This window comes from Porites lutea, chromosome 14, assembly GCF_958299795.1.
Source record: "Porites lutea chromosome 14, jaPorLute2.1, whole genome shotgun sequence".
NCBI lineage: Eukaryota > Metazoa > Cnidaria > Anthozoa > Scleractinia > Poritidae > Porites > Porites lutea.
The window spans coordinates 13,549,561-13,572,537 of NC_133214.1; the positions used below are offsets into that span (position 1 = coordinate 13,549,561).

At 37.8% G+C, this 22,977-nt stretch overlaps 2 protein-coding genes across 2 annotated transcripts; one reads left to right on the plus strand and one right to left on the minus strand.

The window, feature by feature from the left end:
* Window positions 1–6,644: 6,644 nt before the first annotated feature.
* On the minus strand, window positions 6,645–8,121 carry LOC140925320 (uncharacterized). The gene has a single exon (XM_073375325.1). The coding sequence runs from the start codon at window positions 8,119–8,121 to the stop codon at window positions 6,943–6,945; it is 1,179 nt and encodes a 392-aa protein (XP_073231426.1). The 3' UTR covers window positions 6,645–6,942.
* A 485-nt stretch (window positions 8,122–8,606) lies between these two features.
* Window positions 8,607–16,213, plus strand: LOC140925321 (protein Dr1-like). The gene is made up of 7 exons (XM_073375326.1): window positions 8,607–8,708; window positions 11,242–11,328; window positions 12,432–12,526; window positions 13,142–13,210; window positions 13,492–13,527; window positions 14,216–14,287; window positions 15,602–16,213. Exons 1-7 carry the CDS (start codon window positions 8,627–8,629, stop codon window positions 15,731–15,733), a joined length of 573 nt encoding a protein of 190 aa, XP_073231427.1. The 5' UTR covers window positions 8,607–8,626; the 3' UTR covers window positions 15,734–16,213.
* The last annotated feature ends 6,764 nt before the right edge of the window (window positions 16,214–22,977 follow it).

A 22,977-nucleotide genomic window follows, 5' to 3' on the forward strand; every position in this document is an offset into this window, starting at 1 on the left:
AACATCAAATTCGCGCAAAATTCACTTTGGCGGTGGCTTTGCATCATTATTAAAGTTAGCAATAGAAAGCCATTGCACTAAAGGTTGCAGCAAGAGCACGAAGGGGGTGTAGAATGCATCAATGGCCAAAACTCGTTGTTTTTCCAGCATTTTTCTTGTTTACGTGCTTAGCGACCATTCAATAATCTTGAGAAAGTGCACCCCGGGATGGTGGGGTTGCAAGATTGCATGTAAAGGAGGGTTATTTTTTTATCCCGCCTAAGCAGGTTACCTCACCTACCTGTGGTCCCCCACCTCAATGTAAACAGGCCCTAAGAGACCACATGGAACAAAGCTCCAATTCATCGGAACTTCTGGCTACGTTCTCTGAGTATTTCGTGATGACTGTTATGCGTCACCCTAGCAGTTGGGAGAGTCTGGATTTGCTTGTCTTTCGCAGGAGTCCCTTAGGATAGGTGACAGACCAAGGAAGAGCTCGAGGACTCTTAAAGTTGTTTTTAGTGTGAAAACAACTTTAATGTTATTACAATGCAACATTCCGAGAAATGCCATACCGTTTGACACACTTAATCATGGAAACGGGTTGCTAACTATTCGATAGTAACTACTGGATGTCAGTACGCACACGTTCAGGACAAAGATGGCGCTCTTTCGTCGTATTGAGATATAAAAAGTGCTTTGTTTTATGGAATGGCCTTGGCATCGTAAAGGGCCAATCTAAATCTTTCATTTGTTAGCTTTCGTAGCAAAATTAGTCTTTTTAAAGTACGTTTTTTAGAAACAAAAACCGGGATCCGGGAAAGTGGTGAAAATAAATGCGTGATGTGGGATTAACGTGAAAAAGTGGCGGGAATGCAGGGAATCAGGATGCCCCTGAGACCCTGTAACTTCGTGAATTGGCTTGACCTCAAATCGGCGTTAATGGAAAAAATGGCGTCACTTTCTGGCATCAGAATTTCTTACCTTCTCCCCGTTTGTTTTTGAAAACGCCTTACGATCTCTCTATATTGGTGTGAACTAGGCGATATCAAACTTCCGGTCTATAAAATTAATTTAAATTCTTCTGCGTTTTCACTGTCATGCCTTTCATGAGGTATGAAAGTAGCTAAACTAATATTTTCACAAATTTTCAGTTCGAAAGGGTCCTTTCTTTGGTGAAGGAGTATGCAGCTTCAAAACTTTAGCGTAACGCGGCATTCTGGCAAGTGGTGGGCGATAAAGCTAAAAGTGACTTGTGTTTTCAGACTTTAGTATCTGAACAACCCTAGTCTTATAAAAAGAGTTACTCGAATGTTTATGAGTTGCTCGAGTGATGAATTCACTTTTTCGTAACCAACCTTAAAAGACGGTGATGGAATATTAGCAGTCCCTCAGGATTGTCGCGCGGGTGAGCATGTTCCCTGTCAGCGCGCAAAGCAAACGCACTCGCTCGCACGTAACATGCTCGCCCGCGCGACAATCCTGAGGGACTATGGTAGCAGTCGAGTGGCGGATCCAGGGGAGGGGGCCGGGGGGGGCGCCCCCCCCCGTTATTTTTAGAACAAAATGATGCCCGAAGGGCCAAAAAAACTCTTTTGAGACCGGCCCCCCCGTTACTTCAGAGTCTGGTTGACCCCCCCCCCCCCCCCCCTAATTCTGAAGGTCTGGAACCGCCACTGCAAAACAGAAGTCAGAAGTTTCTGTAGGTTTCTAGCCGCCGTATTGGTTTCTTCAGGCTCGGCAGACAAATCCGCCTGCTCTACAAAAAAGCTCTAGAAATTTGTATTTAACATGAAAAAGAAAAATCGCGTAGTGGACCTGAATCTTGGCGAGATTTTTGGCATATATTATCTTCTTTCATCTCCCAGTTTCTAGACTTAATCCAATGAATGTTTTCCTTTTTCATTCGTCCCCAGGGCTTTTCCCTAAAAAAAAATGGCCTTTTCCCGCCCCTCCCGCTTTTTAGGGAAAAGCCCTAGCGACAAGGCTCCACAGGTAGACCATCCGAATTGTTCGAGGCATCTTGATGTCACATGCGAATGTGATCCACACACTTACTGTTCGTAAACGCCTGCTCTAGATCTCGGCTTGATTCAAGTAAACGGTAGAAATGCTTCTTAAAATAGGATTTTGTAACTTTTGACCCCAAATGTTGATATAATGTAAGAAAAATGAAGAAGGAAAGAAAAAGAAAGATGACTTACCGTATGTTTTTGAAAACGCCACAAAAACGTACATGTACAACGCGACTAAAAACATACGGCAAGTTATCTTTCTTGATTTTTCTTACATTATATCAACATTTGGGATCAAAAGGTGCAAAATTATGTGTTTTGTGAAGCATTTCTACCGATGTCACGCGTAACATCATCGACATCACGCAACCTCGTTCCCAGGTTCTCTCTTCTACCCGCCGTGAAGGGTAGGATATGCCAAGCCAAATGTAGCAATATTCAATATTTATAAATGCATTCAATTTAATACCTTTTTTTGCTATTTGCTTACTTCTATTTAATTTAATCCTCAATTTTCATTCAATTCAATCCCCAATCATTCAATTTAATAACTGATATTTATTCAATTTAATCTACTAAAAGTCATTCAATCTGAACACTGATACTTATTCAATCCAATCCTTCCGTATTCGTTCAATTTAAAATATACATATATTTTTAATTTGATCACTTATGTCTATTCAATTTATTCCACCGCATTTTATTCAGTTCGAACGATATACATTCATTCAATTCAATCAGCCCATATTCGTTCAATGTTCGCACTCATTCATTTAATCTCGGGGACTGGGACGAGTGAAAACAAACGCGCGGTACTGGGTAATTCTTCCCGCTCTTTGAAGTCGACCATCTTGGTTACACTATGGATGAAGAGAAATTAAAGAAGGCGGCTGGCCTTCTTAAAGAGGCATCTGATATGTTGCTGACTGTGGAAACATCAACATCTACTAATTCTGGAACGGATTCAAGTGATTCGAGTACAATGAGACCGGCAATAACAACGCCGATCGCCGAAACCCTTGCAAGGGCAAGATCAATGATGAACACAAGCTCCAGTCGCGGTCTGTACAGAAGACTCAACAGAAATGAGAGGCTGAGAGCGACAGCAGAGTCAGCGACGAAAAACAAGACGGCGAAAAAGACCAAGAATATCGAGAAAAGGCTATTTGAATTTGCTCTTCTAAGGGCAATTTCCGAAGAAAGCGATGAAGAGGATGAAGTTGAAACATTGAAAAAAGAGAAGATTGTGGAAAGAGGTATGGTGGTACTTAATGAGGATGATAGCGAATTGTGTGTGCGTGGAAAAATAGTTTCATCCCTCAAATCGGAATACGGTTTACTAGGACCAAATGACTTCGACTTTGTTAAAGTAACCCAGAAGAAAATATCAGTGTTAAGACTAGCTGAGGGAACTGAGTACAATTACAGTGTCGTAAAGAAACTAGCCGGACAAGGGCTTCTCTACATTCGCATGAAGAAAGCATACAACTTTGTTTTAAACGAATCAGACTCAGGGCAAGATCAGTCTGATTGGCTTGATGAAGATTTACTTGAGTCTCACAGGCCAGCTCAAAGACCCACCAGTACCACTACATGTCATGATCAGACAGGGGAGTTCACTGGTACAAGTACAAGTACAAATACCAGTACCCAACACACGCAAGAGTCGACAATTACCACTGATCCTGAAAGAGATAAGTCCCTGACATGCCAAATAGAGAAGAAGAACAGTGAGTTCTTTTACAAGGTTATCAGTGAATTTCCACCAGCAAGCATAACAGAGCCAACAGAAATGTTAAGATACTTGCAGAGCAAAATTGTACAAGGCCGACCCTTGGATGTTATAGATGATGCCACAGAGCACGTAGGAGACACTAACTTTATGGCATTTGACCGTGACAATGTCTTGGAAACAACTTTTGATGAACTACGATCAGTGGAAGATCCAAGAATTACCTTCCAAGTAGAGTTTTATGGTGAGCAGGCTGAAGATATTGGAGGTCCAAGAAAAGAGTGGATCAGGCTTTTCAACCAACAGATCAAGGCAAAATATTTTGACCATGGACTTAAGGAACACTTAGCAGAGGATTACTATTTTGTAGGGCAGATGGCTGCAATTGCCCTTTTACAGAATGGGCAGGCACCAAGGTATTTTTCTGAAGAACTGTTGAATGACATTTTTGTTAGTGATGAATTAGCAAGTTCAAAGTGTGTTTTGAAGCTTCGGCAAGGACTAGATACTCTTGGAATTCACATGTTTGCCCGAAAGTTCCCAATGTTCCTTTACCTGCTTAGACCACCCCAAAACAATGCCAAATTGACAGTTCCACTTATCCTTCATCTCCTTAAACCCACGTTCTCTGAGGAAGGCTCTAACAGTCTAAAGTATGAGAAAGCTGTTTATAGTAAGTTTGTCAAGTACCTGCGAGATGTGGCAAGTGGGCGTAGAGTGACCACATTGGAAAACATCTTGGAATTTGTCACAGGAGCAAGTGAAGAGCCACTGTTGGGGTTTACCCAACAACCAAGCATTCATTTTATGGTTCCCTATGTGCCCGCAAAAGAGACCACAGAAGACAACATCAGTGAAGAACAGGTAAACAATAGTATGTAAGTGATGACTATTGTGTTAGCCACTCCAAGCTTATGGGTGGTGTCACCAGACCTGCAAATGTCATCACCAAGCCTTTTTTTGAATTGTAAATTATAGTTGTGAAGTTTCAAAGCAGATTAGCAGTAAAAGTATTTTGAAAAATTAGTGCAACAAATTTTGAGCACAAAGGAGTCTTATTTTCCATGGTCTGTGCTCGTATCAACCACAGAAATGACATTGAAACGTTCAAAACTTTGTGGAATCCTATGGTGTGATTATACTGTAGCCAGTATAGAGGCAGCCTAAAAATGGCTACAATGGCTTCACGTTAAAAAAACACTTTCTCTGGTACAAAATTAATATTTATCTGTCACACCCCTGGTTATGGCTCAAAAAGGTCCTGTTTAGTAGTCCGGGACAACTAGATTTTCGTACTGGCCCTATTGGCAAGGGACTGGCAAGTCACCTTCTAACTAAATCGTAACCTCAAGCACTCATTCACTGACCTCAAGCTAGCAAAATGTGAGAACGGCTTCTTCAAACAACAAGCTGGAATTCAAGTTTTTTGAAGTGCTGCTACATGTATTACTGTTTGTTTTCCAGTACATGTATATGAGATTTTTGATTGCTCAACAGTCATTTTCACTCTGTTATTTTTTCCAGGGTACACAAAAGAAAAGGATCACTACGGATTTCTTGCCTAAGGCCCATACTTGTTCTAATACTTTACATTTACCAAGAGGAACCCCAAACCTCCCTCTGCCAGCAGATGGAGAATTGTTCAAACTTTATGACTATGCTTTCAAGAATGCATATTTTGGGGTTGTCTAACAAGGTCCCTGACAATAAGTTTTTTTGATAGTATTCCTGTTCAGGCAGGATTACACTTCAATATGTTAAACCCAAGCAGCTCACAAATTTGCTTATTATTATTGAACAATTAGATGCACCTAAAGTACATCGGTTTATTAGTTTTTGCAAATTTAAAGTGACTAGCATCAAAACTCAACTCTGTCGTTTTTGAACTTCCCTACTTTTCCCCACTGGTTTTTTATTCAACGTTTCCAAGTTCTCTTCAAGGTTATGAAGAACATGCTTAAAAAGGGTTCTCGTTGATCTTAGAATTAATTATAATGAATAAAACTTCTTTAAGAGAAGTAGATATTATTGTGATTTGAAAAACCTTACTGGAAATAGTTTTACTTCCAATTAAGCAAGGTTACTTTTAATTGGCAGCAAGTGATTGGAAAATATGTATTCAAACATTTTAAGCTTACATGTATTAACAGTTGGTACCATCATTTCACATTTAAAGTTATTCATGAAAATTGATGGAAATATGAAATAAGAGAAGAAACCACTGAAAAGTTGATATTTTAATGATGAACCATTTCACCCCCAGAGTGAATGATGGAGTCTTTTGATGTGGCTCTACCTTTTGAGCCTGTGTACAAAATCCTGACCATTCAAATGAAACCTCTTTTGCAGTACTTTCACAAAGTACAGTTTGTTTTCAGATTTTTACAAAATATATTGTAGAATTTTGTGCAATTTGGATCTAGTTGGCCACTTCTGGGAGTGAAAGGGTTGAATTTAATATTAATGTTAATGTTACTGTTGTCGCAAAACTTTGAACATGCACTAGTTATATGATACTGTTATGAACTTAAGGAGCCAAATATTAAATAAGCTGGCTGACTGTTAATTTCTGACCTTGAAAATATTGATCAACGTTGGACTGAGGATCACTTTCTTCAATAAAAAGTGTTGAATAATTTAAATACCAGAGTTTTTTTGTGTACATACATTCACTGTTTACAGGAAGTCATTACGACTCCTGAAGGAGGATCATGAGTTGTACACTGATATTTAGAAATTTCCATAATCCAATTCGTGCCCCTCCCTGCTTCCCAGGTTAACATTTGGGCATTGGCATTTTGTACATCACTCATGATGACAGTGAGAACAAGTCAATAACATTGTTCAGTGGAAATACTGTCTTCTTCAGTGTTCTTGCTCTAACTTATGAACTATAATTTCAAGAGCCTTAGCATAAATGTCCACACCAAAACTAGAAGACTCCTGTAAAGGATCAACAGCAGTAGTTAAATAGGCCACCAGTTCATCAGTGTTGTTGCTTGGTAGCTGGGCAGGAAACACTTCAACATTGTTGTTGGATTCTTCAGTTGGTATCGGTGCTTCAGGATCTTCTCCATAAAATGTCATATCTTCAGGCTCAACGTCATTACTGCCATTAGCAAGAGGATTGCATGGATGCATCATCCCATTCAACCACATTTGATTTGGTGACCAACTGTGCTCTGTTTGGACAGGATGGTCATTGAAAGAGACCATCTATTCAGATAAAGCATTGTTTATTCTTGCCAAATAGACATACTGTAAAGTAAACATGTGAATAGGGTTTTCAACATCCAAAACTCCAGTTTGCTCCATTGCATAGAATATGTAGTAAAATACATGGCAAATACATCTGAAAACATCTCTCCATAATCTCTCAATTCTCTGATTTCTTGTGGATGAACCAGCATTCAAACTACCCCGACCTTCTCCCCGGACAGCTACCATTGCATCACATACAGCAGTGTTCTCCACACCATAATCTACCCTGATGCGAGAGGGCCATAACCCACCATCTCGTTCCACAGCACTTTCAAAGAGACCAAGAACTGTTGAAGCAAGATTATTTGTGCTGCAATGAAGGAAAATAATTCTTCTTGAATAACCATCGATGCATCCGTGTATTATAAAGCCCCAGCGAATCAAAGAGTGATGACCATCTAAATGCCATAACGAGTTTGGCCACGGGACAAAATACACTCTCCTTGACACTAATGCACCCCACCTCAATGCGGTGTTCCTTGGATCTACCCTGTTTAAACTCTCTCTGATCCTCCTTCTCTGTATGGTATATCCCAATGCTCTAAAGTATCCACGGAGGTAGGATTCTCCTGTGGTTGACCCATGGCGTGCAATGTAGTCACGAATGATATCGTCGATTTCTTCATCAGTGATGCTACTGAAGAGAGAGAGATTTTCAAGTTCAAATAAACGAACTCGACGCATAATTGTCCAGCGTGACACTTTAAATATACTAGCAATTTTTTGCCATGTAAATCCCAGCCCTCTCAACTCTTCGAGTACCTCAGGCGGAATGTGAACCCGTGGTCTACCTGGGCCTTCAGTCTTGACCAATAGACTAGGGAATGTTATTACTTGCGAGGTATAAGATGCCGTGCTTCCAAAATGATGAAGGAACTTTTCAAGTAGTTCAGAAAACACCACTCTTAAATCGCCTAACAGTTTCAGATCAGTTTCGTCTGTGACTATCCTCGCCAATTGAGCTAGTAATCTTACCGTTCTCTCTAGGAGATCGAAATGGGTTGAAATACGATGTTCACCGCTTACATTTGAGTTCTCATCAAGAAGTTCCTCCGTCCTGTTTAAGACATGCTCAAAGAAACTCTCGATTGCTAAATCATCACAAACATCGATCATGTCTTCCGATTCCGCCATCTTTTTTGCGGGAAGAGTGTTACCCAATACCACGCGTTTTTTTTTTACTTGTCCCAGTCCCCGAGATTAAATGAATGAGTGCGAACATTGAACGAATATGGGCTGATTGAATTGAATGAATGTATATCGTTCGAACTGAATAAAATGCGGTGGAATAAATTGAATAGACATCAGTGATCAAATTAAAAATATATGTATATTTTAAATTGAACGAATACGGAAGGATTGGATTGAATAAGTATCAGTGTTCAGATTGAATGACTTTTAGTAGATTAAATTGAATAAATATCAGTTATTAAATTGAATGATTGGGGATTGAATTGAATGAAAATTGAGGATTAAATTGAATAGAAGTAAGCAAATAGCAAAAAAAAGGTATTAAATTGAATGCATTTATAAATATTGAATATTGCTACATTTGGCTTGGCATAGTAGGAGAGAACCCTGGTATCGAGGTTGGGACATCACGATGCTCGAACAGTTCGGATGGTGTGCCTGTGCTGATATGAGCCCACGATCGAAGGATTATCATAAACCGTCCAAGATGGCGGACGCTGTAGCTGATGACGATGTTACTTTACCAAGAGGTAATGTGAAAATGTTCTTTCTTTTTGAAACCTTTTCAGCACTCTAACTTCTTTGGATCGTAGAAAAGATCTCTCTTGCCTTTTTTTTGTATATTTCATGGTAAAAAGGGGTTTGTTTGTCCGTTTTTGCCGAAATTTTGTGTTAATTTTAACTTACAAGTAAGCTCACTTCGTTTCTATAAACCATTTAAATTATAACTAATAAGCACATATAGTTTGACCTTTTTATGTTACAGCTAAGTCGTATCAAAAAATTTATTCAGGTCCACTGCGCCACGCAGCCACTGAATAATTGTTATGCTAAAATTATTGTACTTAAACAAGAACAAACCGAATGTTCGAAACAAAACTTCAATATTTATTAAAACGAACAATAACAGAAACTGTAACAGTAACAAATACAAATGTATACGGCAAATGTTCAGTGAGGGAATTTTAATCTATTTCTACACTGATCGCTTTGACAGTGTCACTTACATCACTACTGTAAATAAAAGCTTTCTGTTGCAGTATCTTCAACATTCAATTCGTTGATCCCATCAAAAGGATCCTTGTTGCATGAAAATAAAATAATTGCTCAATGTAACCGACTTGTTCCTGGATCCTTCCTTGCCTGATCGACCAGCCAAGCTATCACCACAAAATTTGAAGAAGAGATCATTCATTTGAAGAATTTATGTACTCACATGGACGTGATCAGATAGTTGTGAAACTCAGACGAACACCACTGTTTTTGTAATATGGCATTACTGTTCATTTGTGAACCACAGTTGATACGTACCCATACTCAAAGATTATAATATTGGACTAGACATATATTATCGCAAAATCCTTGCGAAGCTTTAAAGGATCAGCAGTGAGAACAAAGGGAAAGAAGCCAAAGAAAAAAACATGATCCGAAAACTAAAAAGGAAAAAAAATGTAGAAAGTTTAAAAGTACTGTATTTCCTGGAATAATAGCTGGGGGCAATTAGAAGGGGGTGATTATTCGAGGGGGGCAGTTATTTCAAATATTGCTCACCGGAAGTCAAGCCCTTAAATATTTTGTTTTATTATCGCATTGAATAAAAAAATTATCACATCAAATAAACTGAATATGGGCTTTTTAAGTGTTCCAAATTTAGTTCCTTGATTAATTTTCAGAGCTTGAATAATCACTGATTAGTTTTGCTGGATCAAATTTCCCTTCAACTGGACAGGCAAGGGGATAAAAGAAAGAGAAGGTGGTGAGAGGGTGGGGGGGGATTATTGAAGGGAGGCGATTATTTCAAATATCTCCATCAAAGAGGGGCGATTATTTGAGGGAGGTGATTAATTGAGCGACGGCTGTTATTTGAGGAAATACGGGATGTCTTTGCTGGGATTCAAACTCGCTCCTTCCGAAAGTTCAATAAGTGAAGTTGGATCCTTGACCAATACGCCACACAGCCACTGAATAATTGTTATGCTAAAATTATTATGCGTAAAGCATTTCTCTCTGCCGTGAATACTGTTTGAAGTTGGTGGAACTGAATTTATCATGAATTCAAAGATACATTTGAAAAAAATTAGCTAAAAGATGTGTATTAAAGCTATTTTGCATTATTTTGGTCTTAATTCACTCTCGTGTTCAACAGCATGTGGAAGTACGGAGCTGAAACTAGTCTTTAATTTGATCAATCTGTCACATCGATTATCGGGGAAAGAATCAATTCATTGTTGGTTTGCCTTGGTGTAGCATGAATTCAAAGGCACAGATTTTAGGGAAAATTAAGGTTTGGATGGTGAAAAGCACAAGTGAAATGCACTTTTGAATAAAATTAAACATGATAGTGCCCCACAGCATTTGCATTCACACCTAATCTGGCATTGCCTGGCAACCCAAAAATACACCCTGATGTCACAACTAATTAATGTCAACTGCAGACACCCAAGAGATCTATAGAAATATTCCCAATAGATGCACAAGGTGCATTTTAAAATCTTTAATGCAGGGATGCAGTTGTTATCAAAAGAATTATTGTAAAGAAAAATATTAATGCTTATCATTGAAATTAATAACTTAAAGCTGTTGTTACATTTACTGTACAGATCAGAGATATTTTTCCTCTTTTTGATTTTTTTCTTTTGTATCATTTTTCGCATTTACACGTATTTTCCTTTGGTTCTACTTATCTGCCTTTTGGGATTTCAAAGTGTTACTGTTGGCCATATTAACACTGTGATCAGGGTTTTCTTCTTGCATGGGCATTTTAATGGGACAAGTATTCGTACTATAAATTATCGTCAGTGAGAAGTATCTACTAGCAGTATTTTAAAGTATTCATTTTAAATTAACCCCTTAAACCCTAAGAGTGGTCAGCATCAAATTTCTCCTTTTAATACCAACACTTTGTAAAACAGATTGGTCATGAGCATTATGGACATCATCATCTTCTCCCCACTACTTCTGTAGGAAATGAATAGGGGCAACATATGAGTATTCAAATTTTGATCTTATGGTTTGTAGCCCTGTTTAACAGTAATAACGTGTATGTTCCATTACTTTATTAAGCTGCTGTCAACAAGATGATCAAGGAGATGATTCCCAATGTCCGAGTGTCCAATGATGCACGTGAACTTATTCTAAACTGTTGCACAGGTGGGTACCGTAGTAGCAACTCTTTCACTCTTGAACATATTTACAATAATTATCACCGAAGGTGAAGTTCATATTGTTGAATAGTCTCCGCGACAACTTTGCCATGAAGTCATTTCTTACCCTCAAAATCATCAACGGTAAGATATTCTTGTATTTCAAAAAGTTCTTACTCTGAAACTTTGGTAAAACACCCAGTTCACGATAGTGATTTTGTTTTGCTTTATATTCACTGCTTAGTGTGGTGAATGTAACATCATAGTCTAAAACAGTGAACCAATTAGTGAAAGAGAAAAAATAGCGAAAAATTCCAACTTCTAGTTAAATCTTTTCTTATGGTTGAGAATAAAATATTTTTGAAACTGATCTAATGTTTTCAGATCAAAGCTGTGTAAATCGAACTGAAACAGTGCATGGAACCTTGCATTTCCTGTTTTTACTCTCACCTATTGTATGGAATATGTGTGAAAAGCTTCATTATGAATCAGTATAATTATTCCAAAGAGCTACACAATGACCAAGAATACTATTGACTGACAATATACAGAGCGGGATTAGCTGTAGTGTCAACTATTACTAGTGTAATAAGAGTAAACTTTAAAATGTAGTATACCTGCCAACTTTTTTTGATTTATAGGTGTAACATTTTTATCCTGAGAGTGCCAGGATTTTTCGTACAGTTCCGATAATATCCGAAGATGTTCTAAGATGGTTCGAAGATACTGCGAAGAGTTTCATCTAATACGAACACAGGAACATGAAGAGTCACACGATCTCTTCTCCAGTGACTTTCCCTACTAAAAATGAATAGGAGAATTTGGAGAAAGTCAATCATTCACATAGACTAAAGTCCATTTCTTTAATTCTAAATTTGGTTCCAGTTTCCTTAAATAATTAATATATTTCAAAATGAGACAGTTAATGCTGTAAAGGCTCAAAAATTTTTACCAGTCATGAGAAATTAGAACACAGGCATGAGTAGGCGTGAGATCGAAGTTTTCAATCCACAGGCGTGACAATCATGCCTTAGGCTTGGCACTTGGCAGGTATATTATAGCACTGAGTGCATGTTAGTGATATGGTTCATTTCTGATTGTCCCTTATAGAGTTCATTCATCTAGTGTCATCAGAGGCAAATGAGATCTGCAATCGTCAACTAAAGAAGACAATTCTCCCTGAACATGTATTCCAAGCTTTGCAGGTAACGTTTGTTAATTATAATAAAGTTGCATGTCATACACAAACTACCAATAATCTCCTGAGTTTCATTGTTCATTGCCAGTTAGCATACAATTTTCATAAAAATTCTCAGCTTTATTTTATTTCAAACTTGGCTTTGGGGAGCATATGTTAAGTTATGATCTCCAATTAACATGAACATCAAAGATGCAGCTACTGAAGAGGTATCCAGTGGCTGAAAGAGAGCATACGTGTATGTACCACAGGCTCAATTTGGGTTCAAGCTAAAAAACAAAGATATGGGGTAATTTTGAAGGTGCAGCTTAGTAGAAAGTTACAGAGCTTTTCCTTAGCTACATTCTTGGAATATTATGTCCTGCTATTTCACAAAATCAATAGTGTACAATTGGTAAAAAAGATTTTAATTATGTGCTGAAAAATTAATGTCCTCTACCAAGTGAACAGAAAAATGTTTGCCAACCTGTTGTCAGTCTAGCTAAGTACAATGTAAGTACATTGCAACTGCCTGATTGTTGAATAATACATCTTTCCTGCGTTTGATATTAAAAGGTTATGATATTGTGATGGAAATAACGTAAAATTATATTTTACTTGCTCCTTTGGTTTGCTCTTTTAGGGACTAGGTTTTCATTCTTACATTGAAGAAGTAAGATCAGTTCTCCAGGAATGTAAAACACAGGCTGCTGTAAGTACACTATTGATAAGATGGTGAAAAATTTTAATGTTATAATAAACAATACGTTTATTGTACTTAGAATAATTTTTGAGCCTCTGGGAATTGTCCCATGGTATGACTTCTCCAACCCAATAACATAACCTTCCGTAGAAGGGCATAACTTTCTCTAGTTGTTATGGTTAAGTGTAGGTTTACCACAGAACCTCTTCTTAAGGCTTTTTTTGCTCTAATTTTCTTTTTTCACATTCTTTAATTCAACGGTTGTTCTTACTTGCTTATTTTTTTAACAGAACAAAAGAAGAGCAAGCACACGGCTAGAGAATCTGGTTAGATTTAATCGTTTTTTAACTCTTCAGTGTTCAATACGTGCATAAGGTTATTAATAGTGCAACATTTGTTATTCTTATTTATAAACCATCTGCTTTACCAGTGTTTAAGACATTAAATAATGTCCTGAAAGGTTGTTGCTTAAATTGGATTATAGTCCATAATTTCAAAAATAAATTGCATCAATATCCATCCCTTTCAGTGTATATGTTGCAGTTATTTTTTTATTGCAGTTAATTTTGTATTTCCTTTGTTTTAAATTCATTTGCATCATTTTTGATATTATCAAAAAACAAAGGATAAATAAAAATTAACTGAGATGAAAAATTAACTATAACAAATAGTCTGACATATTTACATTTGGATCCAAAAAATTATGTACTATGTAAATGTATCAAATGTGGCAATGGCTGTTGCAGAATCAGTGAAAATTAAAACTAAACTGGCTTGAAATTTTCAAACTGAAGAAAAATTTGCGCTGCAACATTTCTACATATTATTGTCTCTTGTGGATCTTATTTTGTTCTCCATTATACATGTTGCTGAAGTCTTACAGTAATAATTATTGGTTTTCTGTCAACAGTTCCTCTGTAAAAAATTATTTCTTGTTACAATTGTGGTTTTTGAGGAGGACACAAAACATTAAAATTTCATTGTTAATTAACAATAGTATTGTTGCCTTTCAAGGGTATTCCGGAAGAAGAACTTTTGCGGCAACAGCAAGAGCTGTTTCAACAGGCACGTCTCCAGCAAGCTCAGGTAAATCATACTTACAGTAATTACATGTACCTGCAACTAAGAATCTAAGTCTAAAAAGCTGGTTTAAGAACCTGTTAAGCCCCTGTTAGGCTTGCCAGTTACGGTAAGCTATACAAGAACCTTTTTAGCCTAAAATCTGAAACAGGTTCCTATTTTCTAAAATCTATAAAAAAAATTGGTACAACTGGGCAAATATGTTAAGTCAATATTCTGAAGCCTCTTTGGAGACTTAGATACCTTATCTCTCCAACTGCAAGGTAATGGTATGTTATGCTGGTATGCAGGTTTGAAAAAATAAAGATAATGCTCTTATATATCTATAAATTGTATTTTTTTTCTTTAAATTAAATAACCTAAATAGCCTAAATTTTTGCTGATTAACATTTATGTGAGAACCAATTCAGGCTAACTTGGGAAAGTGCAGGATTTTAGTCACGGGATTTTACTGTATTTACTGTATTTATATACTAAAATAATGTAATAACCTGCAACAATCATTGTATCTTAAAGTTGCACTTTATTACAATGTATAAAGAAAGGTATTTAAAAAATGTAGATACAGCCTGTGATTGGACATTTATTGCAAATGTAATATTTATACACTTAATGTCAGATCCCAAGGGAAACAGTTTTGTTACAACGGAAAACAAAACTAACTGGTTTCCCGAGGGACCTGGCATTAAGTGTTTTGTTATATTTCTAGACTTTCACTTCAACAGCAACAAAAGAATAACCTGAGCGAACCAAAACAGTCGACTCGGTACTTATAGCAGCACAAGTTTAATTCTTAACACCACTTTACAAAGTACTTTCCCTATATTATCTGCATCTTTTTCCTCCACCAGCAACTGTTTCTCTTCTGGGATGACTTTAAAAATCGTTGTTTTTTAGCTTGAGGCTTCGTGTTTGTGTTCAAGTTGTCGTGTTCATTTACGAAAGAGAAAACTGGCAGTGATTTTTCCGTCTTCTGTCCACTTTCCACCATGCTTTGATCACGTTCTGTAATGTAGCCTGAGCAGGGGAAAATTAGTTAATGTATCACGACCAGGATACATTTGATTTTAGTCAAGGCCATGTGACCAAGAATCAACCAATGGCAGTCCCTGTTTAGTTGAGTGAAAGTCTAGGAATATAACAAATACAGTTGTATACTGTACAACATTGTCAAAACGTTGTTAGCGTAAACTTTCAACTGAATCTAGATTGTTTCCTGTTGGTTCAAATTTTAGTGTAGTTGCTTATTTAATTGTTGCAATGTGTTCAATTTTCCCTTTTCTGTAAAATTAGGGATAACCGTCTTTTTTTGGATTATAGGCTGAACAAGAGGAATTTCAGCAATTTCAACAAGCTCAAGCAGCAGCTTTCCAACAACAACAACAACAACAACAACAACAACAGACACTTCAACCCAGCACATCAACTCTACCTCCTCCAGCAACCCAGTGACCCTTATTATAGTTTAAAAGACTGTCCTGCCTCTTAACTTAAATTTTTTAGAATTATTTAGCCTCCCTCCCCTCTTTGCTAAGATCTATCACTGTAAACCCATTCTCTGGAATGGTAAAGGATTACCAAATGTAGCATGAGAAATTGAATTATGAAGACTCTGCTGAAAGGTTGCATTTGTGGGGGCAGCAAGTGCCATATATTCAAGATAAAGTAAAATTTTTTAGTTCCTGAGCAGTTTTGGTAGGGGTATGGGCACAGAGGGTTGAGAAAATGGAATAAAAAAGAAGCATTCCTCTTTCCCCAGTGTCCCTACTACTGTTTCAGTTATCGCTTTAAGCCTTATCATCAAACTGCATACTTTCCATACTGTTCTTCTAACATTTCTTGAAACATGCGCTAGAGGAATATTGTTGCGAGGAATTCTTTTATATTCTTATAATCTTAATGTCTCATTAAAATAATCAGTGACACACATAAGGAGTAATTAGATGCATGGTGGTCATTTTTAGGGCTGCAAAGTTTAATAGACTCTAGAGCAGGTTGTATACTCACCACAAGGCGACTGCCAGAGCATCAAAGTTGAGGGATGATTGCGAAGGAAGCAAAAGTGAGCAAAGAAGTCAGGAGAGGGGTAGAAACTGAAAGTAGGCTTTGAGAAAGTCCAGGCTAGTGAAATCAGGTGAAATCTGTGCAAACAGAAATCCCTTTTTTGACAGTCCAAGCCCTGCTGACCAACACCTCTTGTATATAGATGTTGTGGTACAATTTTGGCCTTGGTTTAATTTTTATTTCCCTTTGTTCTAAGCTCATTATCATACATAACCAAACCCCAAAACAAAGGAAAACAAAATTAAACCAAAGACAAAATTGAACCACAACAGAGACCCCCCCCCCCCCCCCCCCCTCAAGTGGACAGAGCTATAATTATGTAGATGAACCTCTGCTACTGCAGATCTCCCGTAGGTTGACTCCACCCTTAAGTGCAACCTCGGTCGTGAGTTCCCAGCCACATAAAGTCAAACCTCGTTAACAGAAACCCCCTGTGCAGTACACAGTAAAAACCCACATATAAGAACCTAGTGATTTAAGAACCTACAGGCTGAAATTTTTCAGTTAAATACCCAAAAATATAAGAACCTGTTTAGCCTGCTGACCTCAAAAATTGTAGGCTCTTATATATGTGGGTTTTTACTGTAATCTCTCTTAACCCTTCAAGTCTATAGAGTGACCAACATTGGTTTTCTCCTAACAATATCATTATCAGTACACAATCAAGAGACATGTTTATGGGAATTAAAGGAGCTGTGTCACGAATGATTCAGCCACATTAGGTAATACAAAATGCCCGTTAAATTAAGAGAAACGTAAAAATAACCACTTAAAACATTAAAGGAAGGTTAAAGTAACACAACAGGTACAACAGATGCAACAGATGGGCAAAACTGAAGAAGATTGAAACGGATTGAAATTAGGGTTTTTGAAAACTGTTCAGCCTAACAGTTTCTCAAAATTGATCCCTGCTGTTTGCAACTTCAAAAATAATGATCAGGAGACATATTTTTTTGTCTTGGATCTCTGATCTTGTCATTTCCACGTAATTTCTTTGCTTACTTTAAGTTCCGTAGCAATTGAGGGCGAGTAATTGGCAAAATTAAACATAATGAACTTGACTGCTGTGACACAGCCCCTTTAATGAAATGATCACCACAGGAACATAATGAACACTTGATGACTGGTCACGAGGGAAACATATTCTCGGGAGAACAAAATTTACTGTTTCCCGGGGGACCAGTCTTTAAGTGATTTGTCAGTTATATAGCTGGAAATTTGGAAGCGGGAAATTCATTAATCCTCGCTGTAACGGCAGTCATCGCTCAACACTCGCGGGTAACATTGCCTTGTTACCCTCTGACGTCATAGATTTCTTGCAGGTTGCCCTCTCAGAGATAATAGAGAGTTTTAGATCCGAGTTTACCGCGAACCTCTAACCGCTGGAGGCCACGTGACAAGTCTTTCGCGTCACGTTTGAGGTTTACGACGTGCGTTTTCAACGTGGGGAGGTAGGTTTTCACGTATGTCATTTACCTGAAAGCTTTTAGCGTATAATTCTTGTTTTACCTCACGTAATGATACAAAAATCTTGTGGAGCAAGTCTTTATCCACTAACAGAGGCACAAATTCGGGCGAAATGCTAATTTTGATAAATCCTGTTGGATCTTGAAAACAAGTGCCATTCATGGCTCCTGATTCAAAATGGTGGCCGTAAATTTGCGAGAAGAACTAATGTAAGACTTTACAGCTCTTTGCTGCTGCTAGATAAACCCAGTGTTACCGTAAATTTCTTTTATTTTCACTGATTGATATTTCTTCTATTTCTAAATGGAAAAATAAACCGGAATCTACTTCTTTAATCCACCGCCAATCTAAATCGAATTACGTTTCAACGTCGAACAGCAAACGGGTAACCGCAAACCGCGGTTAGAGGTTCGCGGTAAACTCGGATCTAAAACTCTCTATTATTGAGTTTACGCAACAGGACGGCAGGAAGAAGAGGACGGCAGAACGCTCGTGTGTGACAAGGCTATTTCTTACGTTTTTTGTCGTGATCTTCTCTTAACATCAATGTTTTCTGGTCTTTTACAAAAAGATCTGTTTAAAGGAAAGTGAATTTTGGCGAAAAGTTATTTCAAACAAAATTATTGTCACGCTTGTCACATAAGATTTGCCGTCTTCTTCCCTCTCCCGTCCTGTTGCGTAAGTTCACTATTAGTGAGTTTACACAACAGGACGGCAGGAAGAAGAAGACGGCAGAACGCTCGTGTGTGACAAGGCTATTTCTTACGTGTTTTGTCGTGATCTTCACTTAACATCAATGTTTTCTGGTCTTTTACAAAAAGATCTGTTTAAAGGAAGGTGAATTTTGGCGAAAAGTTATTTCAAGCAAAATTATTGTCACGCTTGTCACACAAGGTTTGCCGTCTTCTTTCCTCTCCCGTCCTGTTGCGTAGGTTCACTATTGGCGGGAAACAGTTTCATTGTTTCAATGAGACCGCGCGCTGTTGAGAAAAAATTTCCAGCTATATAACAATGCTCTTTATCAAATTCTCTAAACTCCTTCGTTTAGGAGTAACTTGTTATGGAGATCATGTCTGGAGAATGTGTATCTGGATATTGGGGCTTAAAAGATTAAGCTACAGTTACAGTTCCATCCACATTGCCACTCCTTTGGGGGCTTTCCCTGTGGTTCTGATGGTGTCCGCAATCATTGTGTTTGCATAAAAGTTGTAAACTAAAGCTACAAAGCAAAGGATTGTCCTAAAAAATTTGGGGGGCGTACCTGTTTTTAAATTTCTCCAGAGGCTTGCTTTAGATTTTCCATATATTTGTCTGTAATTTTCCCGGACTTTCTTACAGACATATGTATAGAAAAAATTTTAAAAAGTGATTCTAGGTCTTCTAGTGCATGTAACGCCCTCAAATTTTTTCAGGAGAATCGTTAGGAGTGAACCTTTAGTTTACAAATCATATTTTTTTCAGAACAGCCGTTCTACGCAAATTATTCGACATTAGATTCTCATATAGACACTGTAATTTCTCACGCGTTTGCCTACTCGTCAAGATGGCGTCGAAAACCGTGACAAGGTCTATTATTTGCATTTGGCAAGCAAACCGCGTCCCCAATCCAGTTCTGCGAGGGCGGCCAGCCATGCCGTTCGCGAAGTCAAGAACGTCTGGTGCTTAAGTTCCCTACTGTCACGAGTTATCGACGTAAAATATGGCTGTTCTATCTTTACCTTTACCTTTTAACAACAAAAACAATTCCATAATAAGTGTGCTTCAGTTTAGCTCTATGATCCACTTCATGATCAGAATGTTCACCACCCCCTTGTATTTATTATCCAACCTTTCTTACAATGCCGGGGATTAACTGGGGTCGAATTTGGGGATCATTAACTTGCGGCGCTGTAAAGAATGTCTCTACGAGAATGACCAAACACTTACGGGAATACGAAAACACAGGGCCAAATATCTAAACGTAGTTTAGCCAGTGTTTAACAAAACCTCGTTCTAAGTCGACTAAGTCATTTTCAATTTGCCCAACGATTTTATCTAAACATCATTTATTGTGTCTGAACAGTTTTATGAAAGCATATAGAGAAGACTAAAAAAACATTTATCTTCTTAAAACAACCCACCAAAGAAGAGATCTGGAGGTTCAAAGATTCGTTAAACCGCGGCTTAAGTTAGACTTCGTTTAAGTATATATTTGGCCAGGGGGTTGATATGAGGAAATGAAACGAGGTTTGTCAAGGCGACCTATGAGTACATCTCCGAACTGGCACTACCACCGAATCGAATGTGTGCGTGAGTGCGCGTGCGCTCGCACCCTTTGTTACGAATAACTCTATGTTTGCGTCAGCATGGTTTGTCTTGTCGTTTTTTTTTTCCTCTACCATCATGAAACTGTTTGTGCTCGTTGCTGGGCTGATCTTTTACCATCCACTTATTTGTCGTAGTTATCCTGTATATATACCGATCTACAAGAAGGACACACCATGTAAGTAAACACGAAACCTATGACGAAAATGCGAGGAGAGTAAAATCTAGAATAAATCCCTAACTGATTCAGGTGACAAAAGCCAGTTCTCGCAGCTCGTGAGGAACCTTGTTTAACCAATTTTTAGTGTAGATTTATCAAGCTATTTACTTTTTCATAGAAATAAGTAAAGGGGAATATTTTTTCTTCTTGTCTGGTTAGCAGGGTTGGAGAAACCTCTCAGAGTCTTTTTTACTGTTTCCTGGCAACAAGTACTAAGTACAACAAAAACAACAACAACTTTATTCAGTATTGCCATTTCTATAAATGGTGTTATACCGACTGAAATATAATAATAAACAGAGAGAGATAAGGAAATACAGATGTAATTGATCAAATGGTATAATTAATTATTATGATGTTATTTCGTCTTTCTTATGCTTGAAAAACGAAATAAGCAGTTAGCCTGCTGATATGCGAATTAGTATTGTTGAAAAGAAAACAGACTTTATCCTGGTTATTGTAATGCATTTCGTTCGTTGATTATAATAAAAAGAGTCTTTCTTAAATCATCATGTAGGTCACAGTGATATAACTGATAGTTGCATTTCAGTTCAACTGAATCTAGACTGCAGTGATCACAAATTCTAAGATCTTCAGGAGTTTTGGGAATTGGGTAAGCTTGACGGAAGACCCCAACAACACTTGTAAAAGAGATTGCTGTCATTAACTCGAGAGCGTTTTGAACTAGCAGTCTTCCACAGCTCTAGAGTAAACCAGTGGGCTACTTTTGCAACGTTGAGAAAAAACATGTCTGAAACTCTAGTAAAAAGTAACAGTGAAAATTACTGCAACAGTGCTTGAAGAGTGTATTACAGGTGAGAATCAACGAGTATATAGCTTAAATAAAATAATAACCTAAAATCAAATTTGAACTGTAAAAAAGTGCGTTCATAAGTGATTGCTTTAAAACAGTTATCTTTGACGAAATCCTCATTGAGGTTTACTCAGTGTACTACACGAAAGCAAACACCTTTTTTTTTTCAAAGCCTCCACACTTGAGCTCCCCAAAACCAGGGTTGTTTATGTAATTTACATGGGCAAACCGACCGCTTCAAGGTTTAATTGTCAAATCTTCTTGAACGGCGTGTGATTTTCTCTTTCATTGTGCTTGTCTTTAATCTAGATTGCATGAAGCCCTTGATAAAGAGCGAAGATTTTCACTTAAGGAACATACAGGTTTCGTCTATGCACAATGAATTCGGCGATCCAATGCGCGTAGGTTTGTTCAATCCCTGGTGTACTTCTGCCGGAAACCAATTTGGAGAGTGGGTGCAAATTGACTTGGGTAAGTTATTTAATTAATTGATTTGAGCTACATACAGTCGAAGCTCTCCAAGCGTCCAGCTCTAGTTACGACCACTTTTGTGAAACCCCGTTTGAACTTTAATGAAACTGTACACTGCCCTATAAGGCCATCCCAATAAAATGTTTCGTTTCCCATCGCCCCTTCCCTTGTGATGGTGGGTCGGTCGGTCGGGCAAAAAAAAAGGGAGAATGAATACTTGAAGGGGTCTGGGTTCCAGAGAAGGCCAGGCTGCTAAGAGAGAAAGCCTGGTTACAAAGTCAACTCGAAAACTTGGTCTTTTCGACTATCAAATGTCTAAACAGCCTTTAAAAAACGTAGTATCGATATTAATTAAAGACCAGGATATCACACCATACCAATATACCAATTGTTGTTAATAAGATCGTGTGTTTGTAAATTAAAGTACTTGCTTCTTTGACTGGTGAATCTGGAACTTTTTTTTTACTTTTAGAAAAAAATAGGTCGGTCGGGCGATGGGAAACGAAACATTTTATTGGGATGGCTAATAAACTAAAAACATGGACGTAAAGGTTAGCCGTGTCTATAACAGAATGATATTAAGACACTCATTAAACGTTCATTTTTTTTCTTTATGAGTTATTTAGGTATTTGTAAAGCTCTTGTAAGTGATCACCGTCTAAAAGCGTTTTCACTCACGTGACCAGCTTCTATGCAAATTTTTGGAACAAATGAAAGCGTTTCCATAAGAAAAGAGTTCAACTCCTACGGGATTGGTCTGGAACACCAACATGGCCGTCGTTTTATTGTTTTGGAACACCAATATGGCCGCTGTGGCGTGAAAACGCCTATTGTTTTACCATGCAGTCGCTTACCAGAGCTCATTCTCGTGAGCGACCAGCTCCAGTCGACCACTTTAATTTTTCGAATTTCCAATTTGGTCGCTTACGAAAGCTTCGCCAGTGTATAGGGTATGTTATTGGAAGTACAGGGGAGCTGGCATTACTTTTGGCAGAACTAAGATAAACTGGATAAACTTGAGCGGGCACGACAGGCCCCTCTCAATTACTCGAGAATAAACCAATTAGAAGGCAGGATTCGTTCTATCTTTCTCACTCTTGGAAAAAGCTATGGATAATGATATCATGTGGCATGTCTGTCTACATTAACCGATAAGATTCGCGGACGGTTCTGCCGCGAGAAAAATTTGATTCTGATCAACTACCGTATTTATTCGATTAAACGCCGCGGCGTTTATTTAATTTTTAGCGTTTCTGATGCGGCGTATATTTCAAGATCACTTTTTCAAATCACTGACAACAGTTACTGTAAATCGTTTGTAAAAATTATGTAATTGAAAGGTTCCAATGTGTATCC